The 13,737-nt window shown below is 60.4% G+C and overlaps 1 protein-coding gene across 2 annotated transcripts; it reads right to left on the minus strand.

Moving 5' to 3' along the window:
- Nucleotides 1–1,329: 1,329 nt before the first annotated feature.
- LFNG (LFNG O-fucosylpeptide 3-beta-N-acetylglucosaminyltransferase) lies at nucleotides 1,330–13,092 on the minus strand. 2 transcript variants are annotated; one of them, XM_074919510.1, is made up of 8 exons: nucleotides 12,638–13,092; nucleotides 5,426–5,474; nucleotides 4,433–4,532; nucleotides 4,141–4,280; nucleotides 3,939–4,062; nucleotides 3,501–3,666; nucleotides 3,136–3,221; nucleotides 1,330–3,046 (listed from the first exon to the last, which is right to left on the minus strand). In XM_074919510.1, the coding sequence occupies exons 1-8, from the start codon at nucleotides 13,034–13,036 to the stop codon at nucleotides 2,980–2,982; spliced, it is 1,131 nt and encodes a 376-aa protein (XP_074775611.1). In that variant the 5' UTR covers nucleotides 13,037–13,092; the 3' UTR covers nucleotides 1,330–2,979. The 2 variants fall into 2 exon arrangements, with proteins under 2 accessions (XP_074775611.1, XP_074775612.1); XM_074919511.1 differs by having other exon boundaries at nucleotides 3,939–4,024; nucleotides 4,127–4,280.
- Nucleotides 13,093–13,737: the final 645 nt, after the last annotated feature.

Below are 13,737 nucleotides of genomic sequence, written 5' to 3' on the forward strand. Positions count from 1 at the left end.
CTTTGGAGCAGCATCCCAGCCCCATGCCCCAGCCCCTGGCTCCCCAGTCCTCTGGTGGACACTTCACAGAAAGTTTGGGCTGGTTTTTGCAGTGAATAGGCCCCCTGCACCCAGCCCTGCCTGGGGTGAGATGGGTGCTGCCCTGGCCTGGCTGCATGTCCCCATCTGTTCCAGGGGTCAAAGGGAGGGCCAGCCTACAGAAAGGGTGACGGCACCGCTGCCGGGAAGTGCCCGCGCTGCTGAAACCACAGCCCTGTGAGCAATAGGAAAATACGCGGGCGAGCGGCGGGTGGCACAGCTTCCTGCGCCTGACGCAGTTCCCCTCCGCTGACCCCACACTGGGGGGGGGGGGCCAAGGGCCACCAAATCCTGCCCCTGCCACGTGGTCCCAGCCACAACCACCCCCTCCTTGTGCTGTGGGACGGTGGCTTTGCAGGGATTGCTGTCCACCCTTCCCTTTCTCCAGGAATCTTTCTGGATATCCGTGGGATTTGGGGGTGATGCTCAGTTCTGCCCAGGTCAAGCCTCCCCCTCTGCTTGCAAGTTTGGGGCACTTTTGATTTTTGAGGCTGTCTGAAGGGTGTGTGGGTGTTGGGAGGAGGGGTTGCTGCTTTGGCACACTCCAACTTCCTGCTAGGCTGTATTTTTAGCAAGGCCAACCCCTGATAACCCCACGATTCGAGCGAAACTGTGAACTAAGTGTGCCTTGAAAAAAAAAAAAAAGACAAGACTCCGGGTATGAAGGCAGGCACAGGGCAGGGGGGAAGATGGGGGCACAGGTGAAAGCTGGTACTGGTGCAGCACAAACAGAGCTGGCTTTAGGGGGGGTGAAGAAGTAGAGCTTATGCTATCGCCACAGCCCATGAAACCTGGGGCTTGTTACTGGCAGGTGGGTGCTTGGTGTTGCCTGAAACAGTGATGGAGAGGGCACAGGGAGGGCCAGGAGGGAAGGGGCTCAGCCCTCCACAGCCCCCAACCTTCCCACGCACACGCCTGCCCACCGGCTGTTAACAGCACCGTGCTAACAACCAGCTCTCACCTCAGCCCCGCCGCCTCCGCTCCCACCCCAGAGCCTGGGAAAAACCAGCCCTGAGGTGCCAAGCCCTGCCGGAACCTTTTGGGGAGGGGAAGGAGGAGAGGACCCTCAGGCCCCGGGCTGCAAATGGCCAGCAGATCTCTGTACCCGTGGGAAAAAGAGGGATGCAAGCACCATCCATCCTCAGTACATCCCTGAGAGCTTCCTTAGAGGTGATAACACCAGTGGGGGGACAGGGGGGTGTCGAGCACAGCTCATCCATAAAGAGACAGCGGAGCCCAGGACCAGGTGACTGTGGTCAGCAAAAAAGCTGCTTTATTGGTGACAGCTCCCACGGGAACCCCGTGGCAGCGATCGGGTTCAAGTCCCTGAGAACACACTGTCCATGCTGGTTCCCCATCCCACATCTATTGCTTTAAACACATCCTAGTTACAAAAAGCACAGAGTGATGTTCCAGATACTGGAACATATAAATTAAGGTAAGTGATAGTTACAAGACATCGCTTTTTTTTTTTTTCTTTCTTAAACAGATTATCAAAGGTTGGGGATTTTTTTTTTTCTGATCCACAGAAAATGTATAAAAAGCATTTTAAAATCTACATATTTCTCAATGTGGTTTTCTTCTTAAAAAAAGGCACAGTAAAAAAAATACTGGCGCAATAACATATTTACAACGCACCCATTATGGGCTATTTTCACTCAGCTTCGGGTTGGAAACATTCAGCTCCGTCTCAGCTCGCTTACCCCAGGGGCACAGGGCTGGTGGCGGCAGGCAGGGCAGCTGCCGGGGGTTGTGGGGTCCCTCTCCCTCCCTGGCTACATCCCTCCCTGTCAGGGAGAGAGCAATGGCCCAGTGGGGAAACGCTGCCCGACCATGGCAGGTGCCCTTTTGGCCAGCTCCAGCCACCCCAGCAGCACCCGCAGCCGGGCCAGGGCTGGAGGATGCTCTATGCCCACAGCAGAGTGGGGGGGACACCCACACAGCCCCCGGGGCTGGACCACAAAGTGCTCCTCTGCAAAGGTGTGGGGCTGCTCGTGTTCAGCCTGCCTGCACCCAGCCCCCGAGCAGGCAGGGAGGCGGCACTGAAGGGAGACCTTGTTCAAACATAGTGCCCACGCTGCACCGCCGGCTCCGGAAAGGCCCTCCACCCGCCCCCCATATTTATAGAAAGTCTTTACATTAGTCTCTATAAATAGTGCATAGATCAATGCTGCTGGCAACGGTACAGCCAGACGGGGGGAGCTCTAGAAACGGAGCTAACACCAACGCCAGCTCGCAGCCCACCCCACTGTCTCCCTCCAGTGCAGCCATCGAGCACCCAGCAGCTTTGCAGCACCCTGGAGCGGTGTTTGCCATGGCTGGGGGGGCTGCCCCTGCCTGCCCTCTGCCCGCCCGCGAGCAAAACTCGTGAGTGACCCTTCATCCAAATCGGGAGCCAGAGCTTCGCTGCTGAGATTTTGGGGCTGGGAGAGAGGATGGGATGGGTGAGGGGTTATGGGAGCGGGGTGGGGGGTAGAGGCAACGGTGGGGAGGCACACACCAAAAAACTTAACATTTGAAAGAAAAAAACAAAACAAAACAAAACAGGAGGAGCAAGCCCGGGGGAGGCAGAGCCCCGCAGTGCCTGTGGTTGCTCCCCACGCATGGCGTGGGGCCCACCAGCACCGCAGGGGTGCCCAGTGGTTAAGTGCTCAGGACCCGACCCTCTCCACCGTCCTGGCCAGAGCAGGCAGCGGGCACGGGCAGCCGGGCAGGCAGGGCAAGGGACAAGGGGCCGCACAGCAGCCTTCAGTACACACACACTGTGCAATACCACAGCAACGACGTCCATCCGTCCATCCGCCTCGCGGCGAGGCCAGACTGACACACCCGCACGCAGGTCCCGCACGCCCGTCGGATACCGGGGAAATTCGGGACGAGGTTGGAGGGGACACGCGCCTCCTAGTAAACCACGTTGGCGGGGCACCACGGCGTGTCGGGGTACAGCAGGCAGTGCACGGAGCGAAACCTGCAGAGGAGAGGAGCAACGCTGAGCATGGGGCGGTGGCAGCCCCGCTGCACCCCGGCCTGGGGGGGGACAGGGTCCCCCCATCTCACCTGGATGGGTCCTCCTCGACAGAGAAGGCTCCCTTCATGTGGATGGAGTTGCGCTTGTTCTCAAACATGCCGTAGCTTAGTGTCACCTGGGGGGGAAGCACAAGGGTAAAGCGGCCGACGTGGCCATGAGGATCAAGCAGAGGCACAGAGGGGGGGGCTGCAAAATTCACCCCATTTCCCAAAGTCTCCAGTCACACCTTGCAGGGATGGGCTGATGGGGTTTCCCCCCTCCACTGATGTTTTGGTCGCATGTCAATCAGTATCTTAGCTGCGATGCTCAATTTTTAGGTGAGACCACAAAACTAGATGACAGTACCGTCCACCCCAACCCCTCCATCCACCCCAGGGCATCAGGACAAGGATACCTGTTTGTGGATCTCTGTCTTGGGCACCTGGTGGAGGTTCTCCAGGTGTGAGTGGAAGAGGTTGCTCCGGATGAGCTTCACCCCCAGCACAGACTCGATGATGTAGCCGATGGTGCAGTCGTCGGGCAGGCGGATCTTCTCCGCAGTGCTCATGAAGTGGCCCCCGCTGCGGGGAGAGAGAGGGGCTGCAGAGGAGCAAAGCCCAGGGGACATGGGCACCCTGCGGGGTCTGAGCTTGGCCAGTGGGTGCCCAGCTCTAATTAAAAGTCAATTAAGGGGGAACCAAAGTCCTTCCCAGCTTGTTTCCAAGCCCCCATCAGAGCAAAGAGAGCAAGGTGGTGGGACACAGTCCAACGTCCATCCCCAAAGATGTCACCGCTCTGTGCCCCGCTGGGACCATGACGAGTCCCCACGGGAAAGCAACGCCAACGCTCTTACCTGGCCCACGGGCTCATCTTCAGCGCCAGCCCCCGGCTGATACAAAACCCCGCTCCGCCCGTGGCAAACCAGAAATGCACAGGGTGCTGCGAGAGAGGGGAAGCAACAGCAGTGAGACCTCCTCCTGCCGATGGGGGAGCAAACCTCAGCCCCGATTAAGCCAGCCCCAACCTCTTGCCCCCCCTCACCATCTTGTTCTCGCTGATCCTCTCCGTGGCCTGGATGGGCCGGTCCAGGCTGGGCTTCCCGATGTAGATGTCCTGTGTGTGGGGGTAGCTGGAGAGCAGCTTCACCAGTGTCCGCACGTTCACGTAGTTGTCATCATCCACATGGCAGAACCACCTGCGGTGGCAGCAGTGTCACACTGGGCCAGGGCAGCTCCCCGGGCCCCACGCTGAGATATGGCCCCAAAAAATGCGAACGGCCTCTGCTTGCACCATGTCCCCCCACCTCACAGCCCCCCGACCCCCGCGGCACCCCCGGGTCCTGCTTACTTTCTGCCAGACTCGATGAACTTGTCATACTCCACGGCCATCTTGCAGGACAGGGCCTGGCGGCTGTGGGCGGCCGAGCAGTTGGTGTTGATGACATTTCCTGCGGGAAGATACGGGGGTCAAAGCCCGGCCCGGGGCATCCCGTTCCTCCCTGCATTCTCCATTGGCGACGCTTCACCACACACATCCCAGGAGTGCCAGGGAGATGGAAACCCCATGGATGTCCCTGATGCTCAGTGGCCTCCATGTCACATTGTTTGGGGCAAAGAATGAATTTTTTGGGGAATGGCTTTCGTGTTCATGTGGAATAAAGGAAGGGATGAGCAAGGGATGCAGATGCAGCAGACACACTAGGACCACCCTACATCAACTTGCCCATCCGGGGACCACGTACCAGCCACCCTGGGCGTGAGGGGGTGTCTGTGAGCCAGCTTCCCCAGGACACAACCGCCAAAATCCTGCCCCATTCCTGCTGCCTTTTCCTGCAGCAGCCACCTGTTATTTGCTCTATTTGCTCACCCAGCTCAAAGGCGGCCTGAAAAGGAGTCATTTGCATGGGGAGAATAGACCACACTGACCCTGGCCCCAGGGAAGGGCTGCCAGGGAAATGCTCCCAGGAAACCCTGGCCTCATTGCCCACCAATCCTAGCTCGCCCCAGGGACAAACTGCAAAGGCACCCCACCCTGCTAGTGTGCTCCCCAGCAGCATCATGCAGGAGATGGGCTGGGCTGACTGGGAAGGAAATTTGTTCCCAGGTCGGGGTCCCAGTCAGAGGGCTCTTTTAGGCACAGTCAGTGAAACAAGTTGCCTTGTTCTCAGCCCAGGGCCCTACGGCAAGGGCTACTGAGATTAGTGTCTGACAACTGGCATTTTGACCGTTTTTTTCAGAGTTCCTGGTAGAGGCTCCACGCTAGCCATGCTCCCTGGCTGGGGGGGTCCTCAGGGGACCTGACCAGGTCACACACGCAAAGAGACAAAGGCCACAGACTCACGTGCTTGCTTCTTCAGCTCTTCATCCTCCCCGTCTGTGAAGATGAAGGTCTGAAAAAGAAGATGAGACACATTTGAGGACCATAGGGCAGAGGCCATGTGGCTCTGGGTGCAACACAGCACCCCCGGGCAGCACAGGGGATCGGTCCCTCCAGGATGCCAGCAGTGACTTCTTTCCCCTCACCAAAACCCAAAGCGGCACCAGAGCGCCTGGCATCCCTGTAACACACTCAGCTCTAGACCAAGCAGGGTGCCAAGCTGTCCCAGCCGGCCATGGCACACAACGCCATGCCTCATCAGGGCACAAACCCCAGTCCCCACCCTCTCGCCTTTTCACGGGGCAGCAGCAGGCAGGGGGATTTTGGGTGACGCAAGGGCTGTCCCCAGCACAAGGTGGGTGTGCAGAGAGGAGCAGGTGACGGGGAGTGGGTGCAGAGAAGGGCTCGATCTGAGCAGGAACTTTAGACTTTAGCTGCTGTGGCCAGCACGTGCGACCGGTGACACCAAAGCAGCCGCCCAACGTCTCTCCTCGCCCAGGCAGGTGTGTTTGCCCATGGCACCAGCTGCCAACCACGTCCCCAGCCCTCACACAACACCCCCACGGCTCCTCTCTGCTCCCTGTCCCCCCAGGGTTGCTGAGCTGGTGCTGGTGGGTGCCTTGCCAGCCCCAAGGAGGGGACAGTCCCTCACTGCCCACCCCAGCACGGACCGCACGGTGCCAGGCAGCACCCTACCTCCTCCCCGGACACCCGAGCTGCATGCCAGCCTGCAGGCCTCTATTTACACAGCTAATTTCTGGCATATGCCGCCCGGGAAGGAGGTTTGGGGCAGGGGGGCTGCTGTTGGCTTGGGATTTGGGGAAGGGCGAGAAGCAGGAGGAGAGAACAGGGGGTGGGAAAGGCATTGCCATCAATCAGCGGGCAGCAAACAAAGCTGGAGGAGAGAAACCACAACCAGCTGCCAAGCGCTATTAAAAACCAGACGTGCACAAAAGGGCAAAGGAAGAAAGACAAAAGGGCTGGGGAAGGGGGGGAAGGCAGGAGGCAGCAACAGGGGGAAGACGGAGCCTGAGCGCTGGGGATGATGAATTACAAGTGAGCTGGAAATTGGGTGCCACCCCACAGCCGGCCGGCCCGGGAACGCGCTGGGGTTTTGTGGTTTGTTTGAGGAGGTGGGTACAATAGCGGGGTTGACTTTACTCAGCAGAGGAGAGTTAAGCGGGCAGCGGTGGTCATTAGCATACAGCTGCACTGGTTAACCCGGCCGGCCCGTGTTTGCTCAGGTCCTGAGCGGGGAGGCTGGTGGGGAGAGTCCAGCCCTGCAGGAAGGCTCAATGGGAGGGGAGGAGGGCACGATCCTGTGGATGGGGCTACAAGTGACCTTTGGGGCTTGAAAAGGGGGAGAGAAAAAGAAAAATAAAGGATGGAGGAGGTGGGAAGGCAAGTTCTCATAAACACACAATGTGCCACACAGCCTGGCTTCTGGGGAGGGACAGAGGTCAGCCCCCCGAAGGGCCAGGAAGGCCTTGAGCAAAGGGGATGGGGGCCTGCTGATGAGCAGGGGACTGTAGCCCATCAGCTGCAGGGCCAAGGATGCCTATGGTCCTTGTGGTCCCAGGGACACATCACTGCTGGGACAGGACAGGGTCAGTGCTGTGTGTGGAGGAGGAGGATGTCAGCCCCACCAATGCAAAGTCCAGCCAGCACCTTGCTGCTGGTCCCCAGTTCCCCCAGAGGCTCAGGGAGGGCTCAGACAGCTGCTGCTGGGGGTACAAACTGAACCAGGGCAGTGGGACACTATCCAAGGATGCCCAAGACAACCCCATCACAAGCCCTTTCTCATCCACCCCAAGACACACTCTTTCCTGGTACTTCCCCCAGCAGGCTCCAGCCCTGCCGGAGGGGCAGGGGGGAGGCAGGGGACATGCAGCCTCCGCACAGGCGAGACAGAAAATGTTTGCTTGATTAGCTCAGAAACACCGTCCAGCAACTGCCTTCATCTGCTCCAAAAATAACCCCGCAACTAATCCTCTGGCTCAGCCACTATAAATAGACCAGAGGGACAATTGTTTATTAGTTGCCCGCACCAAAAGGCTTCATCCTAATGAGGCATCTTCCCCCCAGCCTCTCCCCACATACATCCCCATAATTTTCCAGCTGTGGGTGGACCAGGAGGCACCTTGGGGACCAGGACAGGGGCACACAGCTCTGCAAGTCACCTCACAGAGGCTATCAGGGCCTCACAGGTCCCCCATCTCCCTCCCAGCCCCACCACAACATTCAATTAAAACTAAAAAAATTAAAGCCTTCATTTTTTAATTAATTTGTCTGCATTTCTTGGAGGGGAGCTGCACCCTCCCTGCACAGCCCCCTCACCCAGGATAGCAGGGAAAAGGAGCAGAGGTACCAGCCAAGCCTGGGAGGGGACAGGCCAGGAAAGGAGAGGGACAAGAAAACACCGTGTCTGTGTGACAAGGAAAAACCACGGATCAGCCTTCAGCATCCCCAGTGTGGGGCACTGGGCGTCAGGGCAGCGCCCAGTCTACAGTGGTGCAAGCGGGATGGGACACTGCAGCCAATGTCACCTACCAAGCCACCATCTCCAGACTCAACGGCAGCAGGGCCAACCCCCCACCCCTCTTCCAGGCAGAAAGCACCCACAGCTTTTACATCAACCCTCTCCACCTCTCTCCCACTTGGCCCCCATGCCAGCCATGGCACCAAGGGGTGCCAGGACCTCCTGGGCCCCCCCCGCAGTAACTTTTCCTGTGGGGTGCAGGAGAGGAAAGGCCCACTGCCCCCCCCAGCCCCTGCAGGAAACCTCATTGTTCTCAAAACTGCAGCTTCAAGAAACACAGGATGCCAAATCCCTCCCAAACAATAGCTGCCACCGCTCCATGCAGCCCCGCACAATGCACGGCCTCTGCGTATGGGACTGAGAGGCACCCGGGGTCCCTACAGCCAGGATGGGGTCAGCCCCCCCAAACTGCCTGCAAAGAGCCAGACAGCCACTGGCAGCCCCCCACCTCCTCCTCGCCCTTGGAGAAGGCTTTTTTTTTCCCCTCCCCTTCATTTCTCTTTTCATGGTGACTCATTTCCCCCTCCACCGACAGAGCTCGTGGGTTGCTCATGGCTGGGTGCTGCTCAAGGCGTCCCACCAGCCGGGGCCACCCCGGGGTCATCCTGCCCCGCTCTGCGCTGCCTGGCCCAGCAGTCCAGCCGCCTTCCTGGGGTGACACACGCTCAGCAGACCCCGCCGTCCCCACCTTCCCCAGCAGCACAACCCACCAAAAAGGGGAACCTCTGCCAGGCAGGCACCCCCGTGACCCTGCGGTGCACAAATCCTGCCCCCAAGCCATGTCTCACTTCCCCGTGCCGGGAGAGGATGGAGCACCCTGTCACCCACCTATGCAGCACCCAGGGGGGCTGCACCCCATTCCACCCCAAGAACATGGGGGAAGCAGCCATCCCACTTAGGTGTGGGGAAAGGAGGGAGTGAAGAGGTGCTGGGGGTGGGGGGGCTCAGCCTGCAGCAGGGCAGAGGGCTCTGGGGGGAGGCAAAGGTGCTGCTGGAGCAGGTCCCTGTCCAGCTTTCTGTGTCCCCCCCCAGCAGATGTTCTCCCTCCAAAGAAGGCTGGAGGGAAAATCCCCACCCCGCTTCAACAGTGCAATGGCAGCATCCCCGCTCCTGCGTGGTGGTGGCTTTCTGGGCTGGGGGGGAAGGGGGGGGCTGTGCTGGCACAGGGGTCCCAAGGCTGGGACTTGCAGAGGCGAGGAAGGGGCTTGCAAGGCCGCAGGCCCTTTCTCCCCCCCATTCCTTTCAGCAAGAGGAAGAATCCTTCACTGTAATTTTAAATGCTATAATTTTTTAATAACCTCCTCGCAAACAATGAGCTCATTGTGTGGCAAGGGTCCCCCACCCTCCCGCCCGACGCTCCACGCGCACCGCTCACCGGCCCCGGGGCTTTTATGGACAAGGACAGCGGCATCGTTTGGGGCAGGCAATTAAGGGGCCCCCACCCCCAAAACCACACAGGCTATCCAGGTGGGGGGACGGGACGGGGACCCTCACACAGGAGCTGAGCTCAGCGGTGCTCAGCAGACCCTGGCACACAGCCCAGGGCGGGGGCAGCCCGCTGCACCATGGAGCTGGTTTGGGATGAGCAGCCCCCCTCGCCCAGTCCCAGGCGCTCTGGTGGGAGCCCAAGCAGGCCAGGTGGGCCACCACGCTGCACCGTGGCCACCCCGAGGATGGGGACCCTGGCCAAGGTGCTAGAGAAATCTGGGAGCCCCAATCCGGAGCTCCCGATCCAACTGGGGAGCGTGCTCTCCGGAAGGCAAACCCATTCCCTCTGCCCCAGAGCAGGAATTTTTCAAAGCCTGCAATTAGGGCAGAGCTGGAGGCAGCCAGCCGATCCCACGCTGGCGGGATGGCAGCCCAGACCCTCACGGGCACCGAGGCCTGTGCTGGGCCGCCGGCTGCCTTCGGGTACCCCGGGGACAGGGGATGTTTCTTATGCAACTCTGCCACTGTAAATCACCCGACTCAGCAGGAAAGCAGTGGGTTTGGACTCGCTCCTGTCCAGGATTTCTGCCTAATGGCCATTTTCCTCCCCCCCCTCTCTTTTCTTTCAAGTGCAAAGTTTCTCTAGTCTGCACTCCAGCATCCTAAGGATACCGAGACAGCTGGAAACTCTCCCCAAAGCAAGGAGGGGAAAACCCATAATCCTCCTCCAACAGCAGCTTGTCCAGCCTGGATTGTGCAACCCCAGGAACCGATTTAGAAGGGAATAGGGATCTGCCCTCCCCAGGCAGAGGGAAGCAGGAAGGAGAAGGGGGTGCCCTTTGCAGTGTCTTGGAGGGGACAGAGGGCAGGAAACGGGACTATTGTGGGCAGAACAAAGAGCAGCCAAGGAAGGACACAATAGCTATTCCCACTATCTGCCAGGGTCCAGCCTGGCGGTACCTGCTGGGTTTAACCCCTTCACACCAGTGCCTCCGTCCCTCCTCCCCAGAGAGCTGCCTGGCTGACAAATGGCCAAGAGGGAGGTTGAGGTTTGATGCGAGAATCAGGGGAAGGAGACACATGGCATCAGGCATGGGAGAGTCTCAGGCCTTGGGCAGGAACTTCCCCATGTTGGCAAGGCAGCACATGTGCCTGAGCACCGTTAGTAAAACAAGAGCGCGAGAAGGACAGGATAAGCAAAGTCAGGCCTGACTCAGACCAAGAGAGACATTTGAGCAGAGGCAGCACCCTGCTGTCAACAGAACACCCTCCTGGGGCAGAAACCACAGGGCCAGGCAAGGAGGGGATGCAGGAACAGCACAGCCCCCCCCGAACAGCAAAACAAGGAAGAGGAGCCCCATGGCACCAATCCTGCACTCTGCAGGCAAAAAACTCAACTTGATGCCAAGTTTGGGGGAGCCCAGGATGTCCCAAAGCTTCCCTGAGACAGCAGCCATGTCAGTGTGGGAAGACTGGAGCCAATGGCCACCAGCAACATGGGTTCATCCCCTCTGCCTCCATGTGTCCCCCCAGCCCTCGCTTTGCTCCACAGGAGTTTGTGCCGCCTCCGGCTCTCTCGGCAGCTCCTTGTCCTCAAGTGCTGTACAAGAGCCGTCACTCAGCGGCTTTGCTTGTCAGGCGGGCACCTCGCCGGGCTGCGGCCCCCCTGGCTTCGTGGCCCTCATCTCTAGGCAACCTGACCTGGACACGGCCAGCTCCAGCTCCCCCGTTCCCATGGAAAGTGCCACACAAGAGGCTGCGAAGCCTTTTCTCTGCGCCAGGAGAAAAGGGGCTTTGTTAGCTTGCCCAGGGGGACAGCGTGAGAGCCGAGCCTCGGGTCTCTGGGAATCCAAACGGACAAACGAAGCACAACAAAAAAAACCTAGAAGAAAGCCGGAGCTCACAAGAGGGAGGGAAAAAAAAAGAGCAGCCATTCCCAGGATCATCTGTAGGTGCTCAAAGAGCGTTTCCCCACCACCACCACTCACCACCCCCTTGCAGTGACAGCAGAGCATAAAAGAGGTTTCCATTAAATGTCTCTCCCTAGTAGAGTTATCAGAGCCACTGCCAAGCCCAGGAGACCTGACCAAAAAAAAAAAGGGACAAGATTCATAAGGGGGGAAAAAAAAGGCAGGATAATGCTTGGGGTAATTTGCAGAAGCCCAGACACCTCAGGGTCCGTCAGACCCGGGTGAAGGAGACGGGGCAGGTCAGTCCCTCCCGCCTTCCCTCTCAGTCACTCCAGATTTAAAAAAAAAACAGAACAAAAAACCCCCAACAACTCAGCTTGCAAGCAAGAAACACAATTCCAGGACAGGAGGAAACACGTGAAGACAGTAGGATGGAAAGGTTAGGACCAGGCATAACTTACTTGGGAAGCTGTCTAAGGATAGAAAAAGTGTCTTAAGAGCAGATGGTAAGGCACATTTCCTAAGGAAACAGCTTTCTGTTTTCTTTTTTAATTTTGCTTTAGTACTTGAAGGCCAGGATAAGAAATTGCCAGGGCTCTGGACAGGACATCAGTACGGTCAGGAATTGGACTAGCTGAACTGCCCTACCGTGGGTGAGCCATAGCAGTCCTGCAAGAGCCCCCAGCCACTGCCCAGTTCCTGGCGAGGGAACCGAGAGCCTGGGCATGTCCCAGTACTCTCCTAGCCCTGGGCTGCTAAAGTGAGTGTCCTTTGGGCAACTCAGCTGCAGGCACCTCATGGGGTCCTGCTAAACCTCACCCACAGCCAGGCCCTGCAGCCCAGGAGAGCACCCGCAGGGACCTGACCCGGATTGTGGCCCCAGCGGCTTCCATTGCATCCCGATACCGTGCCTCAGTTTCCCTGTGGGCAGCAACTCAGGGCAAGCTTTGCAATGGGGGCTGCTGAGCAGGAAGGACCCCAGAGGCAGAGGAGGGGGGCTGCTGAGTGCAGAAGCCCAGGTCAGGCTCTCTCCATCACTCACCCATCCCAACCTCAGCCTGCAACCCTCCCGAAAACACGGCTGGCCCCAGAACAGCCTCGAAAAGGCATCCTGCTCAGCGACACGGGGGGAGCAGAAAGAGGAGGTGACATCTGCCGAGTCATAGCACCCCCAGACCACGACGAAAGGCAGGGACCGCAGCAGACCCCCCCCCCCCCGGCCCCGGGCTGCATCCCGGCCTGTGCCACCCCATCCCGGGCAGCGGCAGGGACCGTCCCGCCCCATCCCCATGCCCTTACCATGTCGCGGTTGCGGGAGATCCAGGTGTCGAGCAGCAGCTCCAGCCGCGCCTTGTGAAACTTCTTGGTGGTCTTGACGGCGATGAAGACATCGCGGGGGGAGATGTCCTCGGCCGGCGGCCGCGGGGGGCTCGGGGGGGCGGCGGGCAGCTCCCGCCGGGCCCGGCTCAGCCGCCCGAAGTAGTCGGCGAAGCTGCGGAGCCCGGGGGGTCCCTGCGCCGCGGGGGGGGCCACGGCCGCCGCCGCCGCCCCCAGGCTCTGCAGCGCCCGCTGCGCCCCGCCGGCCTCCCCCCGGGCCAGCCCCGGCCTGCCCGGCGGCTCCACCATGAGCACCAGGAGGCAGGTGAACATGGACCCCACGAGGGACAGGAGCAGTTTCCTCCCGCAGCTCTTCAGCATCCTCCCGCCGCTCCGCTCCTCCTCGCCGCGCCGCCACCGCCGGCCGCGCTCCGCCCGCCCCGCCGCCCGCGGCCCCCGCCGCGCCGCCGCCTTTAAGCGGCCCCCGCCCCGCCCGGGGAGGGACCGGCACCGGCCCGCCCCCCGCGGGGCGTGGGCAGCGCTGCCCGCAGCCCGCCCGGCCCCCCCGCGTCTCCTCTGCCAGCCCCTCCACGCGTCCCGCCCGCCCCTGCCCGTGCCCGGCCTCTGCCCGGCCTCTGCCCGGCCTGGCCCCGCTCGCCCCCGGCCTGGCCCTCGCCCTGCCTTGCCCGCGGGCGGGGCTGCGCGGCGGGGCGCAGGCAGGCTGCCCGCCCCTCCTGCCCGGCCGTCGGAACCCCGGAGATGGCGGGTGCAGGATGGGGGTACGCGGGTCCCTGCGCCCCCGCATGCCGCAGCATCGCTCCTCGCCGTTTCACCGGCAGCGCCGGGCGCCTTCCCCGTCCCGCTCCTCCCGAGCTGCCATTTCCCAGGGCCCAGCACCAAGGGTTTCTCACGCCCGTGTCCAGGAGGTTACCAGAAAACCAACCAGCCTGACCAAACGCCAGGCAGTTTCCCATCAGTCTCCTCTGAGGCCAAGCATCATTTAAAAAACCCAAAGCCCACAGCGGTCCTCTCGCTTCCACCGAGCTCCAGTCTGGGGGGTAAATCTGGGAACAGGGCGCTGG

The sequence above is a fragment of the Athene noctua genome, chromosome 15, assembly GCF_965140245.1.
Source record: "Athene noctua chromosome 15, bAthNoc1.hap1.1, whole genome shotgun sequence".
Classification (NCBI taxonomy): Eukaryota; Metazoa; Chordata; class Aves; order Strigiformes; family Strigidae; genus Athene; species Athene noctua.

What these genes read in the sequence shown, in the direction of transcription:
- LFNG (XM_074919510.1), bottom strand. Translation starts at nt 13,036, where the DNA reads ATGCTGAAGAGCTGCGGGAGGAAACTGCTCCTGTCCCTCGTGGGGTCC. An exon ending in TTCATCGAGTCTGGCAGAAA is followed by an intron (nt 4,281 to 4,432) that starts GTAAGCAGGACC and finishes CTGCCACCGCAG; the next exon opens with GTGGTTCTGCCATGTGGATG. An exon ending in GTCGAGGAGGACCCATCCAG is followed by an intron (nt 3,047 to 3,135) that starts GTGAGATGGGGG and finishes TCTCCTCTGCAG; the next exon opens with GTTTCGCTCCGTGCACTGCC.